This window comes from Gadus chalcogrammus, chromosome 10, assembly GCF_026213295.1.
Source record: "Gadus chalcogrammus isolate NIFS_2021 chromosome 10, NIFS_Gcha_1.0, whole genome shotgun sequence".
Classification (NCBI taxonomy): Eukaryota; Metazoa; Chordata; class Actinopteri; order Gadiformes; family Gadidae; genus Gadus; species Gadus chalcogrammus.
The window spans coordinates 17,621,885-17,638,683 of record NC_079421.1 but is presented as its reverse complement, the minus strand read 5'-3'; the positions used below and the strand labels follow the sequence as shown (position 1 = coordinate 17,638,683).

Genomic DNA, 16,799 nt, shown 5'->3' with positions numbered 1-16,799 from the left:
GTGTTACGGATTGCGTTTCCATCGCCAAAAGTGGGCGTGACCCGGACTGAGCCGTACTCGTTTTGCCCTCGTCTTCAGTACTCCTCCGTTGGGGTACTGAGACGCCTGAAAGGGTGCCGGAAGATTCGAGCTACACACCCCCTCTGTTGATTGGTCGACAGAATCGTCACTTCCGGGCGACGTGGGGATAAAAACAAACAAACAGTAGCCTCGAGGTATTATTCTTTACAATGAGCATGTCGCGTAAAACGCTTGGTAAGGCGAACAAGGAGGTGGAGACGTTCCTCTGCATTCTTGGGGAGGAAGATGTGCAGAGGTAGCTCTTGGTTTAATGTGTCGCGTTCAACTTTTCCATTGTTTTTATTGAGCAGGCTACACTGTGTCGCGCTGCTATGCTGTCACGATGTTTACGTAGCTGCCACGGCGACCGACATCCGGCCTAACATAAAGGGTACTGTCGTCGGTGGAAACGCGACCTCGGAACTGAGCCGGCCTATACCGCCCCTTCCCTACCGGACTGAGGCGAACCGAACCGTTCTGCACCCTGCAGTGGAAACGCGGGATTAGTCTCTTTAGCAAACCAGCTTGAAAACAAACACAACTTTACATTGCAATATTGCACAGCAAGACCATGCAGTGCATACATTCGTGACTGGATTAAAGTAGCAATGTAATGAAGTGTGTCAGAGCATTTAAAATCAACATAAAATGACCAACGTGGTACAAATACAAAGAAAATACATCTCTTTACCGGCGCAGACATTTTTGTTTGTCAAGTCATATGGTCAACCTCACTGAACCCGGTTGACTCTCAGAATCCTGAGTGGGACCGACCAAAAAGGGGCGTGCCTCGGTGAAACGCCGTAAGAAAGCTGGGAGATTTCCCACTTTGCAACTTGTGCGGGTGACGTACGAGCCATCTCAAAAACCCCATTACAAACAGACATTTTTGGGGCAGCTGAGGCTGTGAAATGAGGACATCATTGTCAATGTCAATAATGTCAGGTGTCCCTTACTCAGCCACAGAGTGACTCTGCTTGGGGAAATAAATGTATCATATTCAAGGACGCTGATTGGCTAAATGTATGTTGATATGGGCCTATCTTGAGCCAAAAATTGCCGACCTTGCTGTACTGGGTGATGGAAACATGGCCCCATAAGACATATTGAGAGGGAGTGGATGATGAACAGTATCGCTAATTTCCCTCCAAACATAATGATTTATATTTCACATACTGGAAGCGAGTGTTCTTTTTAAATACAGTAATTCCTAATTGTTTGGAAAAAAAAATGATGGCTTCGGGGGGCATATGCAACCCGAAGAAGGGGCCTGTCACAACTTATTTCATCCAAGTCAAGGTAGTTAAGCTAGTTAAAAATGAAAAAACACCAGACGCAGGCAAACTCCTTTGGGTTTAATATTTTATAAAAGCTTTTAAATAATTCAATCCTGGGCCATCATTTTGTAAAATATAACATTCAATAGATGCATTAATTGATGAATTTACTTTTAGAATGCAAAAAGCATTGGATATGTAGAGAAAATTTGGTTGACGTTTTCTGGTATGAAAAACATAAAATTTTCTTTTTTTCTTTTCTTAAAACACCTCTTCAAATTAATTTAACATTATTGATTATATGGCTGATAATGAAATATATAGTGAAATATATAATGAAAATAAATTACATACAGCCAATTTACTCTGATAGAAATCTACCAACATGCATAGAAGAGATTTATTTGAATGTTAATGTGATACGAATATCTTAAAGACAAATTATAGATACATGCAATTGAAATATCATGAGAACTGCTCCATCTTATAAGGTTACTGATATGTCAAACATCACTTAATCAGTTAGTGTCAATCCTTTGTTCAAAAGGTTTGTTCAAAAATTACTCAAACAACGGCATCTCTGAAGAATGAAACAATTTTTCTGATAGGTTCCAAAATATTCAGTTATGGAATAGGAATTTTACATTGCTATTAAATAAAAGTAAACAAATACAATTTTGTTTTTGCATTACACATGGATAAGACCTTTTCTTAGAACAGTATTTTGTTTTATTAATATAAATGTATACAGTAAAAGACAAAGGAAGTTCCTGAATATGTAGCTTAGAAGCATACTGTTCCAAACGCTCTTTGGCTGACTGTAAAGCTTTAAGAAAGTCTAGCATGTAAGCTTTCATCTTTGGGGTCCCCAGATTTAAAACAACCCATTTTACATGAAAGCCATTTCAGACTTGCATATTTATTTAGTTAAAGCAGCATACGAAACACATACAAAAGTGCTTTGTTTCCATTTCAAAAGTTAATGTAGAAAATGGAATTTAAGTCGAACATTTCAAAATAATGGAAAGCGATTGGAATGCATTTAAGGCCACCAAGCTTGGAAACTACAGCAACAAAATAATGAGTATGTATGGAAATTAAGTGAGCATGATCTAGCAAATTGTTCTGCATCAATGGTCCTCAAACAACGGTCCCATGCATTCAATAGAAAGGTCCAAACCCCTCACTGCTTGTGCTGAAAGATGTACGTAGACAGGGTTGTCTGTAAAGAACAATGTAAACATGTACAAGAACGGCAGTAAGGAACACAACAACAGTGAGTTATTGTACTGAACAGGAATTTGATCTCTTTCCTTATAGGACTTCTCAAGAGTAAAATATTGTGCATATGAAGAGATGCTGGTGAACCAGCATCAAAAGTTTCACCCTGTGATGACCTAGTCTGGACTTAGGTTTTTGCTGCGGGGTTGCCTGCAGGGGAAGCAAGAAGAAGCCTATGTAAGTGCTGTGTGTGTGTTGTGCTGTGTGTGTGTTGTGCTGTGTGTGTGTGTGTGTGTATTGTGCACTGCTTGCGTTGCATCAGGACTATGAAGGTTGGGAGACCCTCTAGCTGGATTTCATCTTTGGAGCGACATTGGTTCCTCTTGATTTATTCACCACAACGGTGGCCTGGGGAAAAAAAGAAGCAAAACAAGTATTAACTTTTATACGTTGGTGGGGCTTAACCATAGAAAAATAGAGGCTTCTAAACCAGTCTGTGGCCAAATCCCTTGTGAACTAACCTAGTATTTACATCAGATATCTAGAATACCATTGGGGATAGTTCAAAGATAATCACAGGATAATTGAAGAACGCTATTAAAAGGTTTGTTATATTTGTTTCAAACAATTACAATAAACGTTTAAGATGGTTACATAAAAAAAGTTTTTTTATGAGAACTTTTATGAAAATATATAGATATGTGCAGTGCTGATAAACAGCCCTTGCAACTTCCTGAATCCCAGCGACACCCACTACCAAGACTGTTGAAGCCCTTTACCTGCTCCAGGATGACACCTGCAGCCTGGTCGATGGCGCCTCCAACACTCCGGTACTGGCCCGAGTAGCGGATGAAGGCCCAGGTGAGCATGGCGACCATGGCCAGTCCCACCAGACAGTCACACGTAAAGGCAATCGTGGAGAGACCGATAAACAACAGGAGGCCCGACAGCACGTACAGGAAGCACACCAGGACAAACAGCACCGCGGGCGTCCGGAAGGCACTGAACAGGTTCTTTGACTAGAAGAAAAAAGGAAAGAAATATATACATGAAGAAACTCATTATTTGGAGTCTCAACAAGCACACACTGGATGAAGCGTTCACAGAGGATTTTAATGTTTCCTTTAGAAAGGTACTACCTGCTTTTGTTTGCACACAAAAAAACTCAGAAGAACATGCACTGCAACGCAAAAACTGCACGAATGTGTGTGTGTGTGTGTGTGTTTTATGTACTTGGTTGTGTTTGGTGAAAGACTGCAACATTTCCTGAAGCTCTATCTCCAGCTGGTGAAGGTAGCGCTCACAGAACTCGGTCCCGCCCATCTTCTTGGTGGAGGAGAAGGAGTGGAGCGCCTCGGTGAAGAAGAAGTTGTGCTTCTCATCCAGGGAGTCCTGGCTGACGTAAGGGACGTCTCCACCACACACCTAGTGAGACGGAGGCACAGAGCACAGATCGGTGTTACACACGCCTCGCCCAGACCCAATCAAGCCCTTTTTCACGCATGCAGTCTTACCCGATAAAATCCCGGACGATATCTTGTATGAACCAATCAGAAGACAACACTGAGGACGTATATAAAATCAGTAACTGGACGTATTATGAATTCAGCTCCTTTTTTCTGGACGGGTTGCAAAATAAGGGATGTTGTTTTAGAGGCAGACTTGTGATACATTAATAATTTGTCTATAAACAAAGTTCGCTGCACAGAGAGCCCTAGAGAGTGTCACCCATCAACTGTTGTCAGATTCATTATGATGTACCTACACCTAAAGCAAGCGCAAAAAGGTAAGATAAGATAGGAATCCCAAGAGTTATAGAAGGTAGTTTGATCATAATGAAGTAGCTTAAATGTTCAAAAGGCTTGCCTAAGAATCAGCCATTTATTTTTTGATATCTGACTAGAATTAATTCGAATTACAGACTCTATTCCAGATAACTACCATTTCCAAAGCTCCTCATGGGTAATCATCCACAGAAAACCCATTTATAATGGCTAAATTCATTTCTTATAATGTCACAAAAAACTGTGCAATAGCAAGCATAATTCATTCCACTCTTCACTTCTCCAACGACTGACCCACCCGTTCCATGTTCTTGTAGTATTGGTCTTTGGCCGTTGCCACAGCTGCCAGGTTGTTGGCTTCCGCAGTTGCCTTTGGAACAAGAATGTAATAAAAAGACATGCGTCATGTTAAGTTAATAAATAACAACAATAATAACGTTAATAAAACTGGGTGATTATAACGTAATAACAATACGTTGCATTTGTTTTCCGCCTTTAGAAAAAGACACAGAGTCTCATTTGGGAAGATCCAAATCTGACGTCATCTAATGGAACCCTGAATCATAGTTCCAACATGTGGGGGTATTCATTGAAAAAAGGAAATACATCTTACATTTTTTGGGAACTTTCGGGAATAATTTCTAGCATTACCACTAAAGAGATCAAATAGGGAAATGTGTACATTTCATCGGCAGACCTTTAAAAGCTACGCCACAGATATGGTTTGTGTTCATAGCCATCAATCACCAACCTATTCAAACGGTGGCAGATGTATACGCACGTCACCCCAGACCATGCTGATCGAATGGCAAAGCATTAACTTATTTCAGTACCGCCTAGTCGCTGTTGCCCCACAGTACTGTTGTCTTTTTTTGTCAAGTTGTGCAAAGTTTAATTACCCAGGAGAATCCCGGCCTGTCATTTCTTGGTTGCTTCAGAGCAACAGTAAATTGTATGAACAATTTAACCGATAACATAAACAAGGGTTAATTGAAACCCACCTGTAGCATAGACTTTGGATGTGGCAAGTCCTCTCCTTGGTAAATCTTGATGTATGCCTGCAAGTACAGAAGAAGCACCCCACGTCAGCGCTGAGAATGCCGGTTCAGATGGAGCAGCGGGTCTACGAGAGAGAGGCCATCACCTTGAAGAACTCCAGCAAGCCCCTGCAGGTGACCTTGTTGCTATTGATCTCTTTGTCGGCCAGGTTGTCAGGATGCAGCAGAGCAGGGATAAGGCTCCTCAGCTGCTCTTTAAACTCTGGGGCCACATCTAGCAAAACATGTCAATCATAATAAGTGGAAGAATAATACTTAATACTTGTATTAAGTATATTATTACTATTATTACTACTGTATTAGAGGCTGCATTTTTGGAAGGTAATACGTGTGACTGCAAGACTAACAAGCAAACAGGCATGTTATGGCATGTTCGATTTCGCATAGCAGATGCATCTATATGGCATAACTGGATCAAGCGCATGTAAACGCATTCTTAAATAGGCTGTTTTAGCCGATTCTACCAAAACGCTATAAACTGGGAACCATTTTGTTTTTAAGACTCGATAAGTAGATTGGCGAACACAGAGCTTGTGTGTTGCTGACGGATGTCACAATCTCTGTGTTCGTCAATCTACTTATCGAGTCTTGAAAAAAAAATGGCGTCGACGGGTGATCTACTGATGGTATTGTGTGTATTAAATGACTTTTTAATAAACAATCTGTACACTTACAAAGTTCTCAATGACTCGTTTTATATTTTAAGACCCATATTATACTATCAAAGAAGTGTCGGGCTACTTCTAGCCTTTTAAGTTGTTTAAAATAACGATTTTGTTTTTACCATGACAAGACGCCCCCATGGTTCTCAGTTTATAGCGTTTTGGTAGAATCGGCTAAAACAGCCTATTTAAGAATGCGTTTACATGCGCTTTTCTGCTCCCAAATGAACATCCCATCTCGTTATCATTTTAAACATATCCCAGATCCATTTTAAACCGGATTTCTCCTTTAAGTAAAGCCATTGGACAAACATGCTGATGTGTGCTAGCGTCAGCATACCACAAGAATACTGCCTTGCAAGCAATCACACCAATAATCTAACATTTTCACAGAGCAGGGTAGGCCCTTCCTCATATTATAAGCAAAGAGTGAGGAGCTCACCATAGAGTTGGCCCTCGAAAGAAGGGCTGGTGGCCACTTTCAGGCCCGGATGGGGCAACAGGAAGCAGGAGATGTCGGTGAAGCAGGAGTGGATGTGCTCCCTCACGGTCTGCAGCTCCTCGTGCTGAGCATCCTTGACCTAAAGGAAAGACAGGCAGGAAGGAAGGAAACAAGTTGACGACAGACGATAAAAAAGGGCCAGTATACCCACAATGGTGGGATGTCTTAACGTCTCTTTGATGATCTTCAACATAATAACCAACGCTATCGTGTTAGAACTAAATAATAGAGTGATGCCAACCTAAATAGGTGTCAAATCCTAGGTTCCTTTGCCATTCCACACCATGTGGTTGCAAAGCAAGCCACACTAATGTGATCAATATTCGTTCTCCATATTGATCACATTAGTGTGGCTTGCTTTGCAACCACACTAATGAGAAAAAAAACAGGACATGATTTCGGAGCAGAGTAAAACATTCACAAACTGGTGGGGGTAGAATGATAGATAGATAGATAGATAGATAGATAAATTATTAAAGTATTTATCTATCTATCTATCTATCTATCATTCTACCCCCACCAGTTTGTGAATGTTTTACTCTGCTCCGAAATCATGTCCTGTTTTTTTCTCATTAGTGTGGTTGCAAAGCAAGCCACACTAATGTGATCAATATGGAGAACGAATGGGGCAAATACGCTAAAATCAACCACTCCAAACCTGAACACCTGGGGAGTTGTCAATTTAAATAGCCATATGAAGACTGGAAGTAAGGAGAAAAGTTTGCTCGTGGTCAAACCGTAACACCCCGTTTTAGAAAAAAAAAGAAACTTGGTATTTGGGACCCATAATGGCTAAAAATAATTGACCCACAATTTTGTCTACATACGCCTTAATACTCCCCGACCTTATATTATTTTGATTGATTTCAAATGGTTTGGCCGATTGGCAGATTTAGGCGAAAATATGATTAAGCAAATGAGCTGCCATTGTTCAACCAATTACAAGTCTGCTCCAGGGAACTATAACTTGGTAAGACACATTTAATCGATCACAAGTCCGTCTCAAAATGTACCAGGGACTTATTAGCCTTGCTAGCATTAGCATGCTCACGGAATAGTGCGCACAGGACTAGTTGGCTCGTGCATTTCTTTCAGAAAATTAACATGCAGCAACACGTTTTCATTTGGCAAAAGATGGCAAATGATGCCGACAACGAGAGGGTATGTCAACGTACGTGTGGATTTGTGGAGCATTGATTGCCGTGTCCGAGAGGGTCACACTTCTCACACACTTATGATATTTAATTCATAACATAGTTCTTCAAACCCAAATGATAATATTTCTAAAAAGCTGGTCAAACTATTCCGTATGGCTCAATTCACTGCTAATGCAAAAAAACGTTACCTGTAATCTTTTCTCAAGGAATTCCTTGCCACCTTTAATCCCGTAATTGTATTCGTAGGGAAAGCTCCAATCCCGGATTAGGAACATTAGGGACTGTTGAAAGAGGGAATAGCCTTAGTAAAATAGGAAGAAACTAAATCCATCATAGATCCAGATTCATGACTTAAAAAATGTATTAATCTGAATGTTATCTAATCAATCTGATTACTATTACTGGGAGTTATTAAAAACATTTGGGACAAAGTTAAGAAGTTTTGGCACCTGGAAGGGCTTCTGAAAGATTTCATCCAAGGCAAGTCGTCCATACTCAGTAAACAGCTGTATGGGAGAGATAAGGCAGCGGTTGTTAGAAAATAGAAGACAGTTCAGTGGAAATGGAGTGGCCTTGTAGCTGAATAAGGTTACGCACATCTTGCCCTAAAGAAATTCTGTGCAACATTTTATTGGCTACGATACAAAGGAGTGGTTGAGTAACTGACAAAAAACACAATGTCTACTTGTACTGGATCTTCTTCCCACAATTTGCATCAGGTTAATGAAGAAACGCCTAAAGGGAGGATGAATATTGAGCAATCATTTCAAGGTAAAAGTTTAGGCGACCAGAAGAACTGGACAAATTCCATTCCTAAAATAGTTAGTATTTAGTATGAGTATGGAATAAAAAATTAAGCATACACAAATGCACAAACTCCATGCTAACAAAGTCAACATAGTGCAAGGATAACAAGTAGACCTTAGACTAAATTCTGAAAAGTAAGGGATAGACACATATTTTAGTTAGTTATAGGGAAATTATTTAAATAAGGTTAGTTAGAGTTAAGGTGCACTCTGCTCTCTGAGCTAGGCTAGCCGCTTCTTTATGCAGTCTTGCTTTGTGCTAACACATTTAGCATGCAGGTTGTCATCATTTGCCTACGCTCTGAACTGAAGCACAGTAATTAGAATAGCATCCATTGTCTCATCTGAAACTGGCTAAGGAAACAAAATGGCAATTTCCTCCACCAAAATGTTAACATTTCAATTTGAACTCTACCAGTACAATTATATTTCAAACAATATCATTGTCCTTTTACTAGGTTAAATTGCACAAACCTGAAGCTGCTGCAGATCATCTTCTTGTATGTTCTGGGAGAGATTGTAGATCTTGAAGAGACACAGAGGAACAGCACATTAAAGAACGGTACTTCCGGCCCCATTCACTTTTTCAATAATCAAACATCATTACATTGAGCATCATTGATATACAAAATTACCTGCATTGAGCTGGTCATGGTGCTGAGGGCAAAAATGGTGGCACAATCCTTTACAGTGGATTGGTTGTCAAAAGCCCCCTGGGTGTCCATCAACAACACAGCCACCTGCAGAAAAATATTAAAAATTGCGCTAAAAAATAATAATAAGTCCATTACAAACCTTACTCAAAGTTGATTGGATTTCCCCCCCAGTAAAAAAAAACGTATTTTAGGAAGTGGTATCAGGAGATTTTACCATTCGTGTTTACTAAAGAGGCTTGGGTTACTCAGTGCGTGCAGGACAATGCTGCACATGTTCCATGCGGTTATGTGTTGGTACAGCAGCATTCAAATCGCGTGCCAACTGGACCGACCCACTGGCTAAGAAAGCACGGCCGGCCGGCTGGCTTTCACATGGTGAGAGTGATTGCAGCGAGGAGGACGGGGACCAAATTTCTGGGCATTATGGACAACGCCGCTCATCCGCTCCACCACACCCAGGGCAGGCAGAGGAGCAAGGGCCTCAGTCTGCCTCGCTGTCCCACAGAGCCCCATCGAGGTCCTTCCGGCACGCTGCCGTCCGACTTTCCAATGAGTCGAGCGCCTTTTCTTTTTACCTTTTTAACTCCAGCCCTCAAGAAACTTTTTTAGAATGAGTGTATTATTATTATTTGAACTATGTTCACTGGGTTTGTCTCTATCGTGAGTTTATTGTTTGCCGTGCTGCAAAAAAGTAATTTCCCACCTGATAACTAAATAATATAAATATCTATTTGTCTTCTCCATCACTTACAGATGTTATTTAGTAAAAAAGCTATTTGCTAAAAATATAAAAACATTCCTGATTGTTAAGCCGTCGCACCAGGTGCACAAGTTTACGTTAGAGCCCGACCGATTTATCGGCGGGCCGATATTAGGCATTTTTATATCTTAAGTTTGTATTTCTATACATTTTATTAATCATAACTTGTGCGCGCGCGTGTGCGTGCGCGTGTGCGTGCGTGTGTGTGACGTCAGCGAGTGAGTGGATGAGCGAGGAGAGTGAGTGTTAGTGTGCGTGTCCTTTTAGCGAAGTAATGAACGAGTCTGGTTGTGATGATAGAAGAATAAAGTACCCAGCCTATCAAGAATCGGTGGCCGCTACATTCCAACGATATTCCGACCTATAAGCAGACCCACTGCCGGTCAAATAAAGGGTGTGTCCCCAGACAGAGCATCGGCCCTGGAGCAAACGTCTCCCCTGTGCTCCTCGACTACGGTCTGGGAGCCGACAGCAGGAATACGTGCCATACGTGCTCCAATAGTGCAAGTTAAAAATAAAGCACATATATTTTAATGATTTTAGCTTTTGTGTGATTTATCGCGGGCACGGGTCGGGTAACGGGCCAAATATTAGCGGGTGCGGATTTCATTTTGATATTATCACGGGTGACGGGTCGGATCTGGTGCTGAACTTTGCGGGTGCGGCTCTCAAACAGTGGACCCGTGCAGGACTCTGGCCTAGGCTATTGGAAATAAACAAAATATTGGAAAAATTTTCCAATAAGTAGATTTAAACCTACTTTAATCTTTCTTACACACAATCTGACTCGTTCATTACTTCACTGAACTGACACACACACTAGCGCTCGCTCTTCTCGCTCGTCCACTCATACATAAACACACACGCGTACAAGATGGGCCTACTTTCTCGTGCTCACGTGAAACGTTCCAAAAAAGAATACCCCATGTCCCTTTACGGGTTCCGTACTTTTCTCTTCTGACAATAAAACAATAAAATAAAAGTTTATTTTTAAACTGACTTACCTTATTATTTTAGTGAGGACTCATAAATTACTACAAATAACCAGTGTTAGGACAATCTGTTTATGTTTTGCAACGCGTTTCTGGAATTTCTTTTTTAAATATATAAATCGGCCGCTATATTGGATTTTTAAATCACCAAATATTTGTATCGGTATTGGCTTTAAAAATCCTTTATGGGTCGGGCTCTAGTTGACGTACCTCTGTTCCATCACTCTTCTGGACAAGAAAGACCTCACTCCAGAGTTGAATGCCGGTGGTCTCTGGTTCTGAGCCCCCCCTCCAAGAGAATCCAGTCAGAGGCTCTTCATCCCCTCCGAGCCAGTTTTCATCCGACTGAGAAAGATATTTTTTTTAATACATTTTACCTTTAGTCATACTCACCAATTTCTTTATCCAAGGAGACCTCTTCAAACAATCTTTCAAAATGTTCTATTATCCTATATAAGTTACTAAGTGACCTCAGAATAAGGTATATTTATACTGGTTGACTGTGGTGACCTCACTAAAAAGAAAACAATCATGTTTATTTAAAAAGGCAAGGCAGGGGATTTATTTTACAGGCATTTTTGTTATCATTTGTTGAAATTCTCTTTAGATCTCATCTCCGATCAATAAATCAAATGCTCTGACAAAACCAAAAAAAACAGATATCTGTGGCTGTCACAGACCTGTGATTACCACTTCTGAACTTCTGATCATTTAATTAAGCCAAACTAAATAATTGCACCCGGTGCACTCATTACTCATTGAAAGAGTAGGCAGTGCTATTGCGTAAGCAAGCGAGATGGTAATGTGTTCTAGAGGAGTGGCTTTGGAGGAAGGGTGGAGGAAGGGTGGGGTTTTTCAGTTGGATGCAGGGCTCAACGCTAAGGTTTTTCTTCCACTTGCCCGGTCGGGCCAGTGGGTCTGAATTCTACTTGCCCAAAGTCCATTTTTACTGGCCCCTATATAAATAGTTTTTTTATTAGTGGTTATCAAATAAAAACAAAGACTCAAGTAAAATGATAGTAAGTAGGCCTAAGTCCAATAATTCACCAAGCATTATCCGATGTGGGCAAGGGGAGGGGGCAACATAAGGATAACTTTATAAGGATGATTTTAATCCTTCACTTGCCCGAGCGGGCAAGCGGGTTGTCATAGTTACTTGCCCGACCTGGCGTTTTAGTTGCCCCGGGCCATCGGGCAATATTTATTGTTGAGCACTGTCAAAATCGACCTTACTTCCACTAGTCTCTTCAAATGTTTATTCAACTACAGGTGCCTCTTCAAAATATGCAAATAAATACATTTAAACACAGATTTATATGCCCTTTGTTATTCTTCAGTGGTATAGTAGCAGAACAGGATAAGCATTTGCAATATTTGCATTGCAGGGGGACCACGAAGAAACGTACCGTCCTATACATGTAGCGCAGCATGAAGTCCAGCAGGAAACTCTTCCCCTTCCGGAAGGCTCCGGCGACCGACAGAACAACGACATGTTTGTCTCGGATCTCCGGGGCGAGAAGGATCCGTCCCAAAGCCTCAGTGTCCAACGCAAAGGAGTGGTCCTCCTTGCACACAGTTACGATTTGAACTGGACCAGGGACCATGGTTAGCAGTGCAGCACTCTGTGGATGTCAAACATGAAACATTTGAGAATGACACTCACATGCCGCTCACACACACACACACACACACATTGGGGAGCCAACAGCAGAGAAATCCCATGATAAGAAATCATTTTAAATGAGACAATGTTTGGCTCTGTGTAACAACTACAGGGTGGTTGCATGGCTGTTATTCCCATTTGGCTAGAGGATAGAAAATATTCCAACCCATAAACAGACCTCCTTTTAGAGTTCAATACATTTCATTGTGGCTCTGTAAAACGTTTCTAGGAGGGGAGGTGTTTGCATGACACAAAATCACCCATAGCTTATTAGCAACACAAAGTGGTGGCCTATACTATTCTTCTCTTCTTTCTTCATTATTTATATTTGCTTATTCTGATTCATACTCTCATATTCTTACGGACCAGTGCTTTTTTTTTTACCAGATGGTTGTTCGACTTTAGGTGTGGTACATAGTACTAGACATGCCATTCATTTTATAGCAATGAATGTACCGTCTTTACATAAACCTCAAAGTTACACCTGAAGCATTGTTCAAGCTCTGAAGGTATCGGATTAGTAATGACTACTCATTTAAAAACATGTCTAAAGCTAGCTTCAGCCCGTGAGAAACTGTAATCCTTTCAAATGTTAATATAGTTTACCGATGTCCGTTAAACTTTTGCAAAAAGTACCAAGTTGAATGTTAAATATGAGCAATACATGGCTGGGAGGTTCGCCTGAAGCTTTCAAAACAATCCTAGCCAGACTGGCTTTCAGACGTCCATCTTGAAACACCCAGACATAAAATGTATTTTAACTCGTCTTTCTAAGCAAAAGACCTTCTCTTAATCTACAACGACATATTTTCTACGTCAGGCGGTCTGAAACCATAAACCCACAACACAGCTAGCTGCTGAGCTTTGCTAATCCTTTAGCCAGTTAGCTGGTGAAGCGAATGCGTGGCAATATTAGAACGCATAAATATTAGAAGCAGACCATATCCTTCTTAAAATGTAAACATATCAACAATATTTACCTTCAGTTTTTTGAAACAGAGGATGTCAACACGAAAGCATATGAGCCAGACAGACGTCAAAAAGTTACTTTGAGGGCAACATAAACACAACAAGGCTGTAAAAACTTTATCCCCAGTACGAAACTTTCCCGTTTCCGTACTCACACTGTCCCGATGCAGTATGGGTAACGAAGTTTTGTTGATAACAGTGGCTTTCAAACATTATCAACAAAACGAAGAACGTCTGACGCGGATTACACATGCAGACGCGGACATCAACCCCTGCACAGACAGGAAAAAAGGTGTACTTTGTGTAAGGTTTGATTTAAATATTGATAGTCGCCTTATCAATTTGATAATACATAATTCAAAGAAGGAAATTACAATTATCAGAAACTGGAATTTGTATAATCCAGATTGATGGGTAGTCTTCATCTAAAGTAAAGATCCCAAGGAGGCTCATGTATTGTATTGATATTGTTACATAAAATATATTTGCATAATAATAAAAGCAACAAAAAGAATAATACTAAGGGTCCTATCTGAAAATTATTTACATTTTATTGTTAAATTTCAACCAGCAAAAACACAACTGAACTAAAAAGATGAAACGTTGTTTTCCTATGAACATCCAAAAAGATGATGACGCTTAGTTGTTGACTGAAGACAACTCAAGATTTCAGAAAGAAAATCTGATGGCAATAAATGGCAGTGAATTGTCATTACATTTCAAAACAAATGTCAGATAAAAATTAATAATTTAAAGTTACAAGTGACTTTTTCATTTCATTAACTCATATTTGTTAAAATATTTAAGTAGAATCAACTCTTATTGGTTTGAACTTGAAGACCCATGTTTGAACCTGCTCTGCTGGCCTTAAGTATTACATTTTCTCTGATCAGGGCATCTGCATCCAGCTGGAGGATCTCAACTGACTCCAAGTCCAGCTCAGCCTCCCCCGGCAGCACCAGGTACTGGTACTGGTGGCACTGGTAGTAGTGCAGCTCTATGTACCCGCTGTCCGACATGGGGTCTTTTTCCATCTCCTCGCCGCCCCCCCCCTCCTCGACAGACTCCATGGTGACAAGCTCCTCTGCACAAGAAAAGGCTAATTAGAATTGAAACGATTTGATAAAAAATGAAGAAAGAGCAAAGGGACAAAGACTAGTCTAGAGCCTAATTCTGGGGCCGTCGGTTGCCAAGGTTAAGGAAGGTTGCTGCTATGGAAACGGAACACAAATACACCAACCATTTTACATGCTGAGAGAGCAACAATTAAGGAAACAACCGGTCAGCAGAAGTCAAAGAGGGCTGTTACTCCATTGACAAACCAGCCTGAGAATAATTCAGATGAACAGTATTGAATCCGTCTTACCAGGCACCACTTACCAGTAATGTCCACAGAATCGCACACCATAGAAGCCCCATAGTCAGCTCCTTCCCACCTGGTAGACAGAAAGCAACATAGCCACACTGAATACCTTCTAGATTAAAATAAAACAATTACACAATTACAATACTGTTACTACATAATTTAGAGTTAACAGTTCATTCGTACAATATTTGTGCAATTACTTTTAAACCAACGCCACTACAGAATACAATCAACCTTATATCTTCTTGACCAATGTACTTGGGAACTACATAAAATGTAATGAATAACCATGACTAAAACCACAGCAGAGTGTAGAGAAAAGGTTAGTGTTCACAACAGAGCTGAACATGAACTCATGGATGAAGAGTAGGCAGGTACTCACAAGGCCGGCATGTTGACCAGATTGCTGTTAGTGCTGTGGTAGTGACGGGTCTTCCTCAACACCTCGAGTAGTGATGCTCGATACTCTGGACACACACACCACAGAGATCCCTTCCCTACTACTGACTGAAACACACAGGACACTCGTTCTGTCAGCACTGTACGAAAACAACAAATGCAGTTGACTTATTCTCCTGCACTAAACAGAAAGGTTACGGTGTTTAGATTACGAACCCAAAGCTGCCTTTGGTAATGTTAGTCAGATAGGGTTATTTTGGAGGTATGTTTTCACCTTATGCAACAGTGGACACCTACCTTGCTTTTGTCCCGCTGGATCCTCCTGAAGCTCTTGCTCAGAGACAGATTGTGGCGGACAGAGTTCCTCCATCCACCAGAAGCTGTCCCGTAGTAGGGAAAGCTGTTGATGATCCACTCGTAAATCCCTTTCACCGGAAGCAACTTGTTCGGGGAGTCCTCAATCGCCATGAAAGTCAGACTGCTGAACGAATAGGGAGGCTTGTTCGAGGAGGGGGATAGTGAATAAGCAGACATGAAGGCCGGAGGCTTCTCTGGTAGTTTGGACAACAGGTTGATCTTGGGCAGAGGCTGAAGGGGTAGCAGGTTGCTGCCCCTTTGATGCAGCCAGCTCAGGCAGGTCAAGTCATCGTGGGTGGATGTGGTTGTGGGGCTACGGCATTGTGCATTATGTTCATCTAAGCAGTGGGAGGATGAGTTAGAGAGAGGGGAAGACTGGATGGATTCTAAGGTAGTGGGAGAAAATGAAGTATGGGATGGGGGAAAGGGAGAAGTCTGCAAGGAATAGAGAGGTTGTGATCCAGCAAGAGTGGTTGTTTGAGATGATATTGTATCAGAACTAGCCTCCATCATGCTCCAGGTGCTAAATGCACTAGCTCATTCTGTAGTAATCCTGTTGGAATATGAGAAAAAGGCAATATTTATTTGGATATTACAAATTGAGCACTTGGTTTATAGTGTACCCTATTATCACCCCCTCCCTCCATCATTTCATTATCAAAAAAACAAATTAACATATGCTTGCTTTGAGGATGAAATGTAGCCCTGAAATGGCATTATAATATGTTCAAAGTCTGCATCGGCAGATAAGAGGTCGGCCAGCGACTAAAAAATTTAAAATGTTTCAGGTTGATGGTTGACAACAAAATGTTGGGACAGGATACTCAAGTAACTTTAGCCTGGATTATACGACGTATCTAGACGCATGTACACACTCGTGGGTAGCCCTTATACAAATTGTCATTGAGGCTGGAACGTTATGTGTAACAAATTCATTTATAAACACTCGTCAAGGCAAGGAAAGGCTCACGTCTCCAATATGGAGCTCAACATGAAAATGGCGCTGCAATATAAAGTTACATTTCGTCCGCCTTTTGCGATCACCTGGTGAATTTCTTTTTAACCGAATAAAATCTTGAAAGTTACCTACCAAATACTGTATCACGGCAC

General features: G+C 41.0%; 2 protein-coding genes across 2 annotated transcripts; both read right to left on the bottom strand.

Annotated features, from left to right (window-relative positions):
* Nucleotides 1–1,206: 1,206 nt before the first annotated feature.
* On the bottom strand, nt 1,207–13,819 carry atl3 (atlastin 3). The gene is made up of 15 exons (XM_056601205.1): nt 13,816–13,819; nt 13,579–13,769; nt 12,342–12,557; nt 11,146–11,280; nt 9,163–9,267; nt 9,002–9,052; nt 8,171–8,227; nt 7,910–8,002; nt 6,505–6,643; nt 5,487–5,614; nt 5,344–5,400; nt 4,641–4,712; nt 3,792–3,983; nt 3,338–3,577; nt 1,207–2,966 (listed from the first exon to the last, which is right to left on the bottom strand). Exons 1-15 carry the CDS (start codon nt 13,817–13,819, stop codon nt 2,904–2,906), a joined length of 1,743 nt encoding a protein of 580 aa, XP_056457180.1. The 3' UTR covers nt 1,207–2,903.
* Nucleotides 13,820–14,140: 321 nt separating this feature from the next.
* si:ch211-145o7.3 (forkhead box protein N3) lies at nt 14,141–16,400 on the bottom strand. Its single transcript, XM_056600718.1, has 4 exons — nt 15,630–16,400; nt 15,316–15,440; nt 14,948–15,003; nt 14,141–14,651 (listed from the first exon to the last, which is right to left on the bottom strand). The coding sequence occupies exons 1-4, from the start codon at nt 16,200–16,202 to the stop codon at nt 14,380–14,382; spliced, it is 1,026 nt and encodes a 341-aa protein (XP_056456693.1). The 5' UTR covers nt 16,203–16,400; the 3' UTR covers nt 14,141–14,379.
* Nucleotides 16,401–16,799: the final 399 nt, after the last annotated feature.